Raw genomic sequence first — 16,794 nt, forward strand, 5'->3', positions numbered from 1 at the left:
GCTGTTTTTTTGGTTATCAATTCGTTTAAAATGGTATATCAGCAACGAATATTTGCTTGAAATATGTCGTAGAGGCTTGGATGGTGTTTCAATATGGTTTTGATCTCTTGCAATCTGTTTCTGGTACAATTCTTAACCTTATCATATCTAAAACAAAAGCTAATTGATAAATAATATTAATAATATCCTGGGACATTATTCACACACGGCCATCTTATCCCAAACTAAGTAAAGCTTGTACTATGGAAATCAGAGAACCGTTATACTACATATACTATCTTTCTTTTGTAGATACATACTTATATAGATAATTACATCCAGACTCAGGACAAACAGACATGTTCATGCACACAAATGTATGTCCTGGGTGGGAATCGAACCCACAACTTTCGGCGTGGCCAACCGGAACGTCATAAACATTTTAAGTATGCAATTATTTTTAAATAATTTATTTTAGTTGCCTTATTACATCTGCAAGTATATAATTGAGTTATATTATTAGTATACATAAATATTTTAATTTTATTTTTCAAATATGTGCTAAAGTGAGTTTATTCATTTGTTTTTCCGTTTGTTTGTTCGTCTTAATTACTCAACCAATCATAAAATTTTGCATACACGTTATCAGTTAACCAACAACCACTTAACCAACCTTGATAAGTAAATCAATGTTAATGATTTTGAGTAATCATCTTCATGACAAGCCAGTCGGCTTGCCTTTTGGAAATTAATTTAAAGATAAAATTGATTGGCTTACGTATTGTCTCTACTCTCATCTCGTCCAATAACTTTGAACCGATTAAACTCAATATTATCATCAAAGAAACATTCCGCTTCGATTTTGTTCAATTTTTGTTTTACGGGAATCAAATCTGCCACTGTAAATTAAATAAGTTAATTCATGCAATAATGAAACGTATAGTTTTAAAAAATTGGTGTGAGTGCCGAGGTACTCACTAAAATTAATTAATTAATACGTTAATAGTGTATAGCTGTATATATGTACAAAGACTAAAGACCAATTATAAAAATAATATATTTACTAGCAAAGACGTGTTGTGTGCTTGACGCTGGTGATGGACTCGGTACTCGACACGTGCAAGGTGGCAACGACATCGATATGTCTGAAGTCTGCACAGCTACTCCATCTAGACTGGGCGTCCAGGATAATAGGGGATTAACTTCTGTCAGGTCGAATTCAACCTTTTCTCTCTTTTTCTTCTCTTCTATTCTACGTTTCAGTATTTCCAGTTGTTCTGAATTCAAATTTATATCTAAATTAAACTAAATCTTACTTAAAGTTGAGCGGTTGTTTAAGACAAAGCTTTGTCTTCTTCTTTTTAATGTCAAATTGCTGATGATAGGAAGAGAGAAATCAATGTGTAACAATTCATCCGCTAATCGATTTATTCGTCATGCCGATATAGTGTATGAAAATTGTAGATTCTTTTAACATTATATGTATATATATGGTCTAAGCTCCACAAACTATGGTTAAGTAAAAAGTCGCTATCTTAGTTTTTTAATCTATACTGGGCAATAAATTAAAAAGCTTGAGATTTGTAATATTTGAATGTATTTATTTCAGTTCACACTTACATTTATTGCATTTATTAAGGAATGAAATATCTTTACGACACGACTTCTAATTTAGCCAACTACTGATGTTTACATATGTACCGTACTCATTATAAAAGGTATAAAAAGTACATGAGCACAGCTAGTTGATAAATTTATATGGAACAGATTAAGAAAAAATATAACTAAAGGCTTCCCATAAACAAAGTCGGAGCCGCATTGGCGCCGGACTGCAGGTTCGTGTCAAATAAAAGTTGCGCTTCAATTATACAGATAATAAATACTGAACATATTATGTGTATTTTATATCGTATCTTGTTTTACGGTACAAAATTAATAGTTAATGAACCGTCGACGCTTAATATTCTATGAATGTATATATATGTACATATAATAATAATAAATAATAATATCCTGGGACATTATTCACACACGGCCATCTGATCAAAAACTAAGCAGAGCTTGTACGATAGAAACCAGACAACTAATATACTACATATACTTCTCTATTACACCCAAACTTGGGACAAACAGACATGTTCATGCACACAAATGTCTGTCCTGGGTGGGTATCGAACCCACAACCTTCGGCGGGAAAGGCAAGTATCTACCCACCACGCCAACGGCTAACCTCATATGTGATGTATATGAAGTTCTTGATTAGATCATTAAATAGATAAATATACTTTTTATTGATTTCAACATGATCTAAGGAGCTTGACGCAATCTTAGTTTTAAGCTAGCTACGTTATCGTAAACATTGCAGATTCAAATCTGGCGTGCTTCACTGAATTTTCTGGAGCTATTTTTTGTTTATAATTCATCTTGCGCTCGGTGTTGAAAATTTTGCCAGTAACACCAATCTGTATTTTAGCAGAATGGTGAATACCAAAGGATACAAATGGCTTAATTTTTTTTAAAGGAGTAAAATAAAATGTGTGTCACCTGGCGAGCAAGCTTCGTATTCGTCGTATGTCTGTTCGATGTGTGTGAAGGGACTGGCGCGCATATATGAGGGGAGACTCCGTATGAACGAGTCCACTTGTAACTTCTGACATTTCTTCACTGGACAAATCTGATATTGACGAAAATAAACTTATGTTATATTTCGAGAGGATTTAATTGATTCGACCTAATTTTTTGTGTTTTGCTCGATAGCTTCACCGGTTGTGAACTGATTTTAATAATTCCTTTTTACAAGTGTTGTGACCAATTTACTCTTTCATAAAAGATCACCAATATCTATAAAACTAATAAATACAATAAGTCCCCGATTATAAACACCGAAATGGCCCAGTGATTAGAACGCGTGAATCTTAATTGATGATCGTGAGTTCATCCCGGGCAAGCACCATTGAATTTTCATGTGCTCAATTTTTGTTTATAATTCATCACGCGTTTGACGATGAAGGAAAACACCATGAGGAAACCTGCATGTATCTAATTTCACAGAAATTCTGCCACATGTGTTTTCAACCCGCACCGGAGCAGCGTGGTGAAATAAGCTCCAAACCTTCTCCTCAAAAAGGAGAGGAGGCCTTAATCCAGCAGTGGGACATTCACAGACATTCACTTACTAATTATAAGACACGTAGATTAAGCTTACCTTTTCGTAATTAATCTTGCGATCAAGCTCTGGTACGTGCGAAATTATTTGCAAGCTGTCGTTATGGACGCTTCTGTGGTTTTATATAAAAAAAACATGTTAAGCTTAATTACAGTAGGGCTTCGTTTCACCAATCGTACAGAAGGTAAATAAAAAACAACTCCGCGACTACCCCGGATATTTGTTGCACAACCTTTTCATAACATCGTCTCCTGTGCCTATGTTGGTAAATTTATGTGCGATATTTATAAGAATTTGTTCCGAGAACAAACTTAATACTTAATTTATTCAACTTTAAGCAAAAGATACGAAAAGTCATATGTAGAAACAAATGATATGTATCTTAATCTTTTTATTTTTTGTTTTACAATTACGATATTTCTTGCTCTTTCTACAACAAGGTATTTAAAAAAAAAGACGTGCACTAATTTCAAATCGCCACTTTGAAACTGGCCAGAAAGAAAAGTAATTAATTAATTATTGACACGACTTATGATTTGTTAAATGTGTTCCAATTGTGCTATCGGGATTTTTAAGAGTAATTAAGTGAGTAGCTTACATCAATTTGTATGATTTAGTATTCTTTTTAAATAAACACCTTTTATAATATATGTACTGTTGATATAACTTTGCTTAATAAAATAAAAAAAAAGTAGGAAAATAGTTTTTAAAGTATTTTTTAGAGACAGGCTCTATTAAAAAAAAAGATTAACGTTATTTAGTATCAATGAGTGAATGTTGGAAATAAAGTTGCTTAAATATTTATCATGTACAGATGTATGTACAGAAAAAAAGCCGAGATGGCCCTGTGGTAAGAACGCGTGAATCTTAACCGATGATCGTGGGTTCAAACACGGGCAAGCACCACTGAATTTTCATGTGCTTAATTTGTGATTATAATTCATCTCGTGCTTTACGGTGAAGGAAAACATCGTGAGGAAACCTGCATGTGTCTAATTTCACTGAAATTCTGCCACATGTGAATTCTACCAACCCGCATTGGAGCAGCGTGGTGGAATAAGCTCCAAACCTTCTCCTCAAAAAGAGGAGAGGAGGCCTTTAGCCCAGCAGTGGGACATTCACAGGCTGGTACGGTTACGGTTACGGTACAGATTTATCATGTTCAGAACAGTATTCGGAGAGTTACGGTTGTGTGCGTAAACGAATCCATTAATTCACGCCTTGACGGAAGGGGAACCGCTGGGGATTGTTCGGTGAGTAGTCTGGCAAACGGTTCTCGTCCCATGTACTGTTAGCTTACAGTAGAGATTCAGGAAAATATATTATGTTATACTTAACCCTAGAGTTGACATTGATTTATCTCCGACGTCTTCATCTTCTATTTTAGACTCCCTGGTTTAAAGTAACAACTATTAATATTTCAATCATTTTAACACTTAGTGGAAGTCTGGCTAGGTACCGCACACACACACACACATATATTCTTCTGACTTGCAGCAATTCTTAATAAAGTTGTTCTCCGGTTTGAAAGGTCAGTGTGCTTGTTGTGTTGTGTGCAGTGAGTTGACTACAGGCAAAACGTCTCAGTTCCCAAGTTGGTGACGCTTTGGCGAAGTAATGTATGATGGTGATGATAATATTGGATGATATAAATTTCTTATAGTGCTAATATTTATGGTCAGTGGTGACAAGTTTCCATCACGTCAGTCAGCTTATTATAATTTAAAAAAAAATATATATATATATATATATTGCTACTGCTAGTGCAAATGAAAATATCCGTTAATGATATAAATCAAATTATTTCGTATTTTTAAATAGTTAACAATAAATGTTCGAAGTAACATAAATTTCTTATATTATTAATAATATTTTCCTAGCCAATTTATTTCGGGCATGTACACGAGATTCTCCTTCAACGGAGATTAGTCAAATAATTAGGAGATTTTACCAACAAAAAACAATAACAGTGCACCAATGGGAGTAAAATATAAATACAAGTGCGTTCTTTATTCTCTCACTCTCACAGTTCCACAGGACGATAAACCAAAAAGATCGTATAGGATGAGATACAAAAGTCTACCTCGGTACTGGTTCATGTTCTTCTACCTCTTCATGATCTGGTCCTACTTCTGAATACATTTCATTGAAGATTGAGTCCTATATTAAAGTTATTAATATTCATGAGGTACATTGTATTGTAACAAGCGCTAAAAAGCTTACAGTAACAGCCTGTTAATCTCCCACTGCTGGGCTAAGGCCTCCTCTCCCTTTTTAGGAGAAGGTTTGGAGCTTATTCCACCACTCTGCTCCAATGATGGTTGGTAGAATACACATGTGGCAGGTTTTCAATGAAATTAGACACGTGCAGGTTTTCTCACGATGTTTTCCTTCACCGTCAAGTACGAGATAAATTATAAACACAAATTAAGCACATCATAATTCAGTGGTGCTTGCCCGGGTTTGAACCCACGATCATTGGTTAAGATTCACGCGTTCTAACCACTAGGCCATCTCGGCTTCTAAAAAGCTTAGTAAAAGAATAATAATCTTATATATAAGTTTATATAATAATCTTATATATAAGTTTATGTAGATATTTCTGAGGATTATATACTTCGACTTTATTTAACTAATTGCTATGAATTATTTACTTATAAGTTCTAAGTCATAAAGGTTCTTAATCATATCTTAGGAAAAATTCTACATACAATGTTACCAGAGCCCTTTTGCTCTTGCCCCCAAACAGACAAGAAATTATTGCCAGTTATGAAATGAGTCAATCAAAAAAACGAAAGCTTTCGGGATGTGGAGCAGAGAGTCATCTAATACCAGAACGCTTACAATTTTGTTTCCAATGTTCAGTACAACTTTTCCATGATCGATCGTCTGTCTTTGCTTTTCCCTCTGAAAGAGAACTTAGGTTATTATCTTCTTACGTCTCTTTTAATTTCTACATTATAATAATAGTTATGTAAAAGAAAAATAATAATAATGTCCTCCAATGTCCTTCAGACCGATTACGGCCACGACGGCCAATCTCAAGAGATATTAGCCAACTACGCAGGAGATATTATAGTGCACAAGTGTGTGCGCAAACACAGATGCACCCTCTATTCCCTAACTCTCATAATCAAATGGGACAATCCGACACGACCGGAAGAGTTCAGGCGCAGCAATACGTCTATTACTATTTCTTGATACAATCGTATCAAGAAATAGTAATAGACGTATTTCGAATAAATTGATTAGAAAACGATAAGTGTTCCAAAAAGTGACGGAAATAGTTACCAATTTTGTGGTCGATGCTATTTCCATGGAATCTCTTGCTCCGAGCAGTGTATTTTTATGTGTTTGTGGTGTTCCATTTGACGTACTGAGGAAGTATATAATATCCGTATTAGTTTTATTTTTAATCAAAAAATCCTGAGTGTAGCAATACATTTTTAATAGTATAAGGACCATAATATATAACAAGCCAGACATATGTACAGAGTGCTTTGGAGTCTCTGTGATCTATTTATGTCTATATAAATTCTCTTAAGCCCACTGTTTAAAAAAAATATCGTTTTGCTTACGGACAGTAGAATTGTTTACGAAGCGTAATAAGGTTGTATTACTATCAATAACGGATAGTAGGATAAGTACGAGAAGATAATAGAACTAGTGTTTCAATGGACAATTCCGTATGCCGTTTCCGTAAGCAAAACGAATAGTTTTTTTGTATATAAGGCTTAAGGGATTTGGTATACTAAAGTAAAACTCAGTTTGTAAAAATATGATACCAATTGATAAGCAGATTATGTATGTATATATACCATAACATAACTGATAATATATTGGACAATATATACCATTTTTGAGAAATTAGACATGGTTCCATAATTTTGACCTTTAGACATGTATTTTATAATTGATATATTAAATTCAGTTATTCTATTAATAGCAACCCGTAAGGGTTCGCACGAGTAGAATAAGGATAAACATAAAACGTTACACATATAACTCTGTTTCGATTGTAAAACTACTTCAGTGGGCATAATTTTTTTCCGACATCTTTTTTTTTTTTTTTTTTTTTTTATATTTGCCGGGAGGGCAAATGACTCTACTCCACTTGATGGTAAGTGGTAGTAGAGTCCAAACGCGACGACGGCCAGTACAGACGGGAAAAACGTTCTGCACTAGCCGCCTTCGCCTTGCCGGCCCGCAAGATGCCTCTTCACGCCTCGTTTGAAGGAACCCGGGTTGTAAGAGGAGGGGAACACGTGAGCTGGTAAGGAATTCCATTTTTTGGAAGTGCGACAAAGAAAGGAGTTGCCAAATTTCTTTGTTCGCGATGGAATTGATGTCACAGTTAGGCGGTGACATTGAGAACCAGCTCGCGTGGACTTAAGAAGGAAGGGGGAAGCAGGAATTAGAGAGAATAATTCCTCAGAGCACTCGCCGTGATACAGTCGATAGAAAGCGCTCAGTGCTGCTATCTCACGACGCAATTGTAAAGGTTCAAGGGTGTTTGTGACCTTTACGTCGCCAATAATGCGTACGGCACGTCGGTGCAACCGGTCCAAGGCCTCCAGTAGGTACTTAGCGGAGCCATCCCAAAGCTGCGAGCAATATTCCACGCAAGACCGGACCTGTGTTTTGTACAGCAGGCAGTTGTTGTGGCGTGAAAAAACGCCGCACCTTGTTCAGAACTCCGAGTTTCCGTGAAGCTGTTTTTATAACAGCCTCGATGTAATCCCTTGGACTAAGGTCACAGCGAACGTCAATCTCCAGCATGGCGATTTTGCTTTGTATCACCAGCGAAGTACCACAGAGGGAGGGAAGAGGGGAAAATGCTGACTTTTTCGCTGTGAGAGCGCATACCTGTGTTTTCTTGGCATTAAACTCAACAAGATTATCAGAGCCCCATTTGGCGATGAGCTCTAATGTCCTATCGAGTTCAATGACAAGATCCTTCCGCCTCTCCTCAATTTCCGCCCGCCCAGCCACTGCGCGTCCGTGGTATCCACCATGCACTGTACTATCGTCTGCATAGCAATGTATGTTCCCAAGAGAGAGCATATCATTGATATGCAAAAGAAAGAGTGTCGGAGACAGCACAGATCCCTGGGGGACCCCAGCATTCACTACATAGAATTGTGAAGCGCAACTATCAACTAAAACACGAAGGCTACGTTTGTGTAGGAAGCTGGCAATCCAGGTGCATAGCTGAGCAGGCAGACCATATGCCGGCAGCTTGGAGAGAAGACTTCTGTGCCAGACCCTGTCGAAAGCCTTGGAGATATCGAGGCTGACAGCCAACGATTCTCCATGCTTATCGATAGCTTTACCCCAGAGGTGTGTTACGTACGCTAGAAGATCACCTGTGGACCGTTTTGGTCGAAACCCGTACTGACGATCATTAATTAGACAGTGATCTTCTAGGTAATAGATCAGTTGGTTGTTTAAAATCCGTTTCATCACCTTACAAAGTACTGAGGTGATAGCTATTGGCCGATAATTTGCCGGGTCAGACCGATCCTCTTCTACAGTTACGGTCACCTTTCAGACCATTTACATAAGACCTTAATTAATTAAACACTTAAACCTTCCTCGTGAATAACTATGTCCAATGGTGAATAGTATTTGAGTTTATCGCGTTAGGACAGGCAGACAAACAGACCCCGGAGGAGAGCTCCGCTGAGCGCGAGCGGAGCACGGCAGAGGCCGCGGATGCGTTATATCGGCCGAGGATGGCCATCGCAGTGGTTTTAGTGGGTAAGAATCCCACATAACCCAGTTCCCCCCCCCCATGGGAGCTAAGTAACTTTCTGAAGGATTCCACTGCGTGAAAAAAAGGCAGACAAACAGACGCGACAGCAGGACTTTACTTTATAATACGAAATGATATATTGTGCAATACCATATTAAATGAATTATGAATAAATATTCAAAACTAACATCAATTTTAAGATAGACCCCATGTTCCCCCGGATATCAACAGAAGCGGTAGTTACTCGTCGGCTGATTTCGGACTGGAAATAAACAAATATATTAAAAACCGACATTGGCCTGGTTCGGCGACAAGCTTACAAGCCCATGCAAGCCAAGCCAAGCACCCCGTTCACACGCTACGATTGCAGAAACAAACTCAAGTTCATTCGAGTACATTTATTAGATAATATGTTTTGATGCCATGATTTTATAGCGAGGATTTTAAGGCCTGATGTTTGCCATTACATTAACGTATTACGTTATTTATTACTTTTAATGTGTAACTCGTTATTTTTTAAATTAAGCAACTTAATAATAATAAATATACAGTTGAGAAATTTCTTATTACATATGTATAAAACATCTTAATCACACACATAAGACACATAGATATATAAGATCTATAAAATTGTGTGAACGTAAATATTTTTTATTTTTTTATTTATTTAAGTATACATATATACTGTTCGTAGTTTATCGTATGACTAGAGTAACGGTTTTAGATCAGACTAACCAGCTATTCCAATTATCGGTATCCCAAACGCCATGAAACAAAAAAAATATACTAAATTACTAACTCCATACGAAAAAGGCTGTTCTGTTTGGGTGCACTCCCACTTGCCGGGTGTTGGCATTCGCTTCAAATATTCATTCTTGATGACATCCGAGTGTGGACATTTCGATTTCAGGAACATGTCATTGAAAACTAAATAAAAAATGTATTTAACAAATTTGAAATGCAAAAACCGTAAAAACGTGTAAGTTTTCGCCTATTATATACATTTGCTTCAAAAGCAGTAATTTCTTCCATTTTTTAATCTATCATCATCATCACATCATTACATCACATCTTAGTAATCCCTTACGCCGTTGGTAGCCTAGAAGAGATCGCTATGTAGCGACAACAACTACAAATCGTAATTACGAGTAGCATACAACTTGATATTTCCAAGTTTGATATATATGTAACACAATTATATATATAATTGGATATGGATTTTTAATATTTTTTTTTTTTTTTTTTTTTTTTTTTTTTTTTTTTTTTTTTTTATAGAATAGGAAGGCGGACGAGCATATGGGCCACCTGATGGTAAGTGGTCACCAACGCTCTTAGACATTGGCATTGTAAGAAATGTCAACCATCGCTTACATATCCAATGCGCCACCAACCTTGGGAACTAAGATTTTATGTCCCTTGTGCCTGTAATTACACTGGCTCACTCACCCTTCAAACCGGAACACAACAATATCAAGTATTGCTGTATATTTGTGGTGTACAATCGTTATTATCACCGAATAGTCAAGCGAATTAACAAATACGACATTACTGAAGATATTTCTTTTTTATCAACTTTTATAGACGCAGTGGATTAAAAGCTATCAGTAGCTTAGAAGCTTTGATCGACTGTACATGATGACTGCCGGTTTTCTTTTATTAAATGTATTATTTTGTTTTTTAACTTTTTAACAAGCGCTAAAACACGGGTCTTCCTAGTTAAAAGTGCCAGGGTTTCTTTGGATGTATGTACAAAAACTGTTTGAATAAAAAAAAAATTATACTTAGCGTTCGCGAATTAAAGTCTAATTAAAGACAAATAGTATTTACACGTACCTATCTATCTCATATCCTATATCATATCATACGTGTATTCCTTGCGCCGTTGGTTGCCTGGAAGAGATCGCTATATAGCGATAAAGCCAGCAAAGTTGTATGCTTATCACGTTGTATCGTTGTGTTATGTATATTTTTTTTTTGTGGTGTACAATAAAATATTCTATTTATCTATATTTAACTGTTCGTATACCGTAATTCTTCCACTTCTTAGGCGCTGTTTTAGCTGCTTTTATGGATTTCAATACTTCTCTTCGTTGCGGTGGATTAAGGTCAGCCATGTCTCCAAACATGAGAAACGGTCGATTATCATCGTCCATCATCTCCCACCATTGCTTACTAGGTTCGATTTCTGGTAAGAATAATTTGTTTACTTGAACTAAATATACAAACGATATAAGTCTAAGAAATTAACAACAGCTATTTTAATATATGAATTTTACTGGTGGTAGGGCTTTGTGCAAGCTCTTCTGGGTAGTACCACCCACTCATCAGATATTCTACCGCAAACAGCCGTACTTGGTATTGTTGTGTTCCGGTTTGAAGGGTGAGTGAGCCAGTGTGACTACAGGCACATTAAACATAGCATAATAGTTTCCAAGGTTGGTGACGCATTGGCGATATAAAGTATGGTTAATATATTTCACCAATATCTATGAGTGGTGATTACTATTTACTAACACTTGGCTCAGAAACAAAACTTACTGTTTAGACTTATTTTGAAGATAATGTATTTTTTTTTAAATTATCATTCGGTTAAGCCCAAGATACGATATCTATAATTATAAACTAAATAAACAAAAATCAATAGTTTAAGCTGTATTCTATTTATCTACCTTCTTCAATGGGAACTTCTTCGTCCTCGCATGGATCTTCATGGGGATTATCTTCTATGGGTGCATCGATCTTAAGCAAGGCTGGTAAATCGAGCAAGAATTGGTTTGCTTCTGGAGTTCCTCCGACGAAATTATTTACGAAATTTTGGAACTGGTAATAATTATATAATATATATTTTACATGTTTGGTATTCTTAGACATTCAGTACAAAATTTAGTCAAAAATTACTTTAAGCAACTACCCTCAATATATTTGTTTGATTTTGTACAATCATCTATTATATACATACATATATAATTAGTTATTAACTTATAGAAAGCAGCTTAAAAAAAAAAAAATTGAGACTTAAAATTTGTAGGAAAACTTTGTTTTGCAACATAATATTTGTAAGGTTTTGGTAACTTCTTATCATTGTGTTGTTTCTTTATTGTAAGCCAAGACTAAGAAATAAGTTCATTTGCATTTCAGGCATTAGAGAAACCTAACGCGTCACGTTCAAACAGACGCAACATATAAATATTGTTTAATCGACTCGTTTGTCTCATTCTTCGATTCGATTCGATTTAAAATACGGTTTAAGATATATATATATTATGTTTAATTTATGTCTGTATAATTGAAATTTTGGTTAAATATGTTTTATAATAATATATTACATTTTCTCTTTTATTTTGCGATGGGTTGTACTATAGGTGATTGGTGACATTATTTTTGGCTACTTAATTGGTCTCTAAATTAAATAGATTAAGGAAAATTCCAAAGCTGGTAATTCAAAGAATTTCATTCAATTTCGCAGCACTTAGATAAAGGTATATTTATCTATATGTCATCTGACCTGAATATGTGGATTGAGATACGTAATTCTTTATTTTGTTTCTGATACCTCATTAGTTACGCTTAAATATAATATATTGTGGTTTGCTACATATTGTGTTGTCAGTACGCACGGTGACAAAATTATCTGTAATCACAGCAACTTGTTATCAAAAAAAAAAACAAAATATTGAAGTTACTTTTTAAAGCGGTAAATATCAAAGGAATATGAAGACATGCTTTAAAGCTATTTTAAATTTTATATATGAAAGAAATGGAAACAGAAATTAATGACTTTTTTTTAAATTGCAAAGTAACTAGTTTCAGTATATATATTTGTATACATATTTGTGTATAATTACGCATCATTACGATGTATCTGGATCAATTAAAAATAGATCGTAAATAGACGGGAAGACATTTCGAACTAGTTGTATTTTTTTTAAGGTATCGTCACGGGTAGCGTGGCCGAGCGGTCTAAGGCGCTGGTTTAAGGCACCAGTCTCTTCGGAGGCGTGGGTTCGAATCCCACCGCTGCCAAATAGTTTTTTTGGTTAATTATATATTACAATATTTTTATAGTATCAGTATTGGGCGCTTTGCCTACGTGACTCTGTAAATTGAAATATTCTAATCGTGTAATTAAAAGTAAGGCTATTATAGTTCATAATCTCATTGACACATTTATGAGAGGGACGTCCACATTTTAGGGACATACGAAAAATGGTTTGTGATTATTGTTAAATAAAAAGCCCCAGAAGACATATTATGTCTAGTAGTGGATGACCAGAGCTAGCAATGATGATGACAATGATCATATTGAAAGCATGATATCGCATGGTAGAGCCAAAATGGGATACTTTTAAACTTTACGCATATAATACATTGTATACCTTTAGGGTTTTAGGTTTATTTGTTTGGTTATTGTTGAAAGCTTTAGCGTTATCAATAAAAAATGAAGCTAAAAATTGAAAATTATCATAAATAGTTTTTATTATAAAATATATCGATTACTAGTTTACGCTCGCTTGTTAAGGGGAGAAAGTCAGGAGTAAGTTATAAAAATAGAAGCCTCTGTTCTTCCTTAGGTTTCAAGCTTGCTTCATACCAAATTTCAACAAAATCGCTTCAGTAGTTTAGCCGTAAAAGCGTAACAGACATAACTTCTTTCGCATTTATATTATAAGTACACATGATTAATATAACTTAAGTAGTTACATACATGTTTTATAACTTTCATCATCTTCCCACGCCATTCGTAATCAACTCTAGCTGCAGTTTTGTAGCCTCGCGAGAGACGCAATATGAGAGATTGGCTCTCCGCTAAAATATTCTGTAAGCCTTGTATGTAATTTGTATATTCTGTAAAAAAAACAATGTAATTACAAATTTATTTTACATAAAAATAAACAACTATAATATTTTTTTATTATAGTTCTACAATTAGAAGTGACAAAATTGAATGTGCTGTCCGAGGCAGGAAAATGTAACTTTGACGCCAGACTAAGTTACTGGCTATTTATCTCAGAGCAGCTACACTTGACGGATAAATCAAAGAAAGCCCTAGAATTAGCATATAATATAAGCTAAGCACTAGACTACCAAATAAGTAAATGGCTTCACCACATATTATAAAACAGTCCTACACTGCGTCTGTCTGTCTGAACGCGTTAAACTCAAAAACTATCGAATGAATTTTTATATGGTATTCACCAATAAATGGAGAGATTCACGAGAAAGGTTTATTTGTATAATAATAATTTATTAAAAACTGGTTGAAATATGACGATAAATGACGCTTTCTAACGTGCGCCGCATAAACCATTTGAGTAATACGTATTACGATACAAATGTTTTATGTAAAGTCTTATTCTAACCGTGCGAAGCCGGTACTGTTAGCAAGTTTAAAATATAAGTAAGATGAAACGTAAGTATTGCAACAATCTCCAATAACCTTCAGTTAACTTCATTTTTTCAAGTCTACTCTTCCGTCTTTCGGAGCACATGATGTACATCAAACCAGCCAAGTTCTTGCACTCCAGCTGGGTTTGAAGAGCCGATATTTTCTCTTTACGCTCTCTGTGTGCTTCCCTTAGCATGTACGAAGTCCTCACTTGTTCATTACTTTCAAGGACATGTAAAATAACCAACAAAGTATTATAATGTTAAATTGGTTACGCAGTTATGTTTTGGCGTTCTGAACACAAAAAAAATCGTCCCTTTCTAGGGAAAAAGACTCATTATATTATTAATTATTATTTGTGCTTTGTTAAAAGTAGGTACTAGGTAGGTAACAAATGACTTTTAGAGCACTCGTGTGATAGTTATTAAGTAGATTCTTCTACTGATTCTTAACTGGTAGGCGAACGAGCAAATAGTAAGTGGTCACCAACGCCCACAGACATTGGCATTGTAAGAAATGCTAACCATCGCTTACATCGCCAATGCGTCACCAACCTTGGAAACTATTATGCTATGTTTATTGTGCCTGTAATTACACTGGCTCACTGACCCTTCAAACCGATACACAACAATACCAAGTACGGCTGTTTTGCGGTAGAATATCTGACGAGAGGCTAACCTAACCAGACGAGCTTGCACAAAGCCCTACCACCAGTAAAATTAAAAAGTGGAGCAGCATTGGAAAAAGATTTAAACTTTTTCCATAAAAAGTACCTAAAAATATTTTATTTGGTAAATAAGCAATTTGTTGTTTAAATAAAGCTTGTAATGTAAGAAATTCTATGAGCTAATAGTAGGTACTTCTTACTGCAAAATGAATTCAAATCGATCTTTTAAATGTTCCACCTCATTCTTGAGCCTCGCCTGCATTTTTTCCTCCATTTCAATTTCTTTTTCACTTAACTTTTTTTTTAATTCTTCAGCATGTTTCTGTTCACGTTCCGCGTCTATGGCAGCTTAGGATAAATCCAAATAATGTATAAACTATTTTAAATCATTATAACATGACACTACTCGTACAGGACGCATTCTGGATTTTCGATATATTTGAGTATGTAAGAATTATATAAAACTAGCGATAATAATTTAGTAAACAAAGTAATATATAAATATTTTATATATTATACCTTTACATGGACATAATATAACTTTATCTTTTTCTTTGTCTTCATTTTTTTGGGCAGCTGGTAGCCCAGACGCATTGATGGTCATTGAAGGCATTTCAGAAGAAGGGTCTTTGCGGATCACTTCTAAAACATCTGTGCTGTCTGCCATTTTTATCATACGTTCGGGGCTCGAGTGAAGAGACATCTGGAGTGAAGTTGAATTTTATTTAAATAATGAAATTTAATAAACATGGCAACGCATAACTTAAGTATATAAATATTACATTTACAAGCGCTAGCCTTATGTATCCTGTAGTTATATATTAGTACACTGATAAGTTATATATTTTATATAAAGGTGTATGAACTGATTTCACACGACTCGTTCCAACGCTTTCTGACTTGTCGTGGGCTGCTTCAAGTTCGAAAGTTACACTGTAATGATTTTAAATTACGTCAGTATACAACATGACGCGATGCTTATAGTTTTTAATTTATTTTAATAAATTAACCGTTAAAAGGTACTAACTTAGGTAAGTTTTAGGTTTATAAAATTGTAAAGAATACACAGGTCTAACATGTCAAACGCTTTGCTGTTAACCTTTATGTTGCAAATATTAACTTTATTGTGTTGTATCACGTCACATTTTTTTGCACTTAGTTGAACAAATGTAGCTATTTTTGCTTGACAAACGTGACAGGATATAATTTTAAAAACCACGCCAATATAGTTTATACCGATGTTTCGTCTGTAACGAAGCCTTGAAAATCATTTGCATACTTCTTGGCCAGCAGCAAGGTTATACGAAATTCCCTTGTTATATTTGTGAATTGGATAGCAGAGAAAGATAATTACATTGGGAAAAATCAGACTGGTAAACTAGAACAAAATTAGAAGTTGGGCAAAAAAATGTCATTAACCCGAATTTGATAGACCCCGATAAAGTGCTGCTAACACCACTCCATATTAAACTTGGTTTGATGAAACAGTTTTTTATGTAATACAAAAGATCCTGATTATAAAAATATTGTCCAGGATATGTTAAATGCCTATAAAAACTTAGGCTGTAACATTGGTTTAAAAATTCATTTTTTGAAATCATACATTGATTATTTCCTTAAAAATCTGGGCGACTACAGCGAGGAACAGGGTGAGCTGTTCCATTAAGATTAAGATGAAGATTAAGATTAAGATGTTAAAGATATGGAAAGAAGGTATACTGGTCGTTGGGATATTACTATGACGGCAGACTATTGTTGGATATTGTATAGAGATGAAGCAAAAACTCATAAAATAAAATAAACTAACGTAGGTTTAAAAAAAAAAACAACGATATTATTAA

The 16,794-nt window shown here is 34.9% G+C and overlaps 1 protein-coding gene and 1 non-coding gene across 3 annotated transcripts in view; one reads left to right on the forward strand and one right to left on the reverse strand.

The window, feature by feature from the left end:
• Window positions 1–16,794, reverse strand: part of LOC126778118 (uncharacterized) — a 20,782-nt gene continuing 3,988 nt past the window's right edge. The window contains exons 2-19 of one of the 2 annotated variants that reach the window (XM_050501515.1): window positions 15,742–15,886; window positions 15,473–15,656; window positions 15,154–15,301; window positions 14,338–14,507; window positions 13,606–13,745; window positions 11,570–11,720; window positions 10,927–11,085; window positions 9,700–9,827; window positions 9,089–9,162; window positions 6,437–6,521; window positions 5,990–6,052; window positions 5,229–5,305; window positions 4,484–4,537; window positions 3,185–3,257; window positions 2,524–2,653; window positions 1,044–1,256; window positions 758–878; window positions 1–147 (exon numbers count right to left, since the gene is read on the reverse strand). In XM_050501515.1, the coding sequence (XP_050357472.1) occupies window positions 39–147; window positions 758–878; window positions 1,044–1,256; window positions 2,524–2,653; window positions 3,185–3,257; window positions 4,484–4,537; window positions 5,229–5,305; window positions 5,990–6,052; window positions 6,437–6,521; window positions 9,089–9,162; window positions 9,700–9,827; window positions 10,927–11,085; window positions 11,570–11,720; window positions 13,606–13,745; window positions 14,338–14,507; window positions 15,154–15,301; window positions 15,473–15,656 (2,079 nt within the window). In that variant the 5' untranslated portion in view covers window positions 15,742–15,886 and the 3' untranslated portion in view covers window positions 1–38. The remainder of the gene's footprint in view (window positions 148–757; window positions 879–1,043; window positions 1,257–2,523; window positions 2,654–3,184; window positions 3,258–4,483; window positions 4,538–5,228; window positions 5,306–5,989; window positions 6,053–6,436; window positions 6,522–9,088; window positions 9,163–9,699; window positions 9,828–10,926; window positions 11,086–11,569; window positions 11,721–13,605; window positions 13,746–14,337; window positions 14,508–15,153; window positions 15,302–15,472; window positions 15,657–15,741; window positions 15,887–16,794) is intronic. The other variant, XM_050501516.1, reaches the window with a different exon arrangement.
• Trnal-aag (transfer RNA leucine (anticodon AAG)) lies at window positions 12,842–12,923 on the forward strand. The gene has a single exon. It is a non-coding gene; the product is annotated as a tRNA-Leu (tRNA).

The sequence above is a fragment of the Nymphalis io genome, chromosome 25 (assembly GCF_905147045.1).
Source record: "Nymphalis io chromosome 25, ilAglIoxx1.1, whole genome shotgun sequence".
Classification (NCBI taxonomy): domain Eukaryota; kingdom Metazoa; phylum Arthropoda; class Insecta; order Lepidoptera; family Nymphalidae; genus Nymphalis; species Nymphalis io.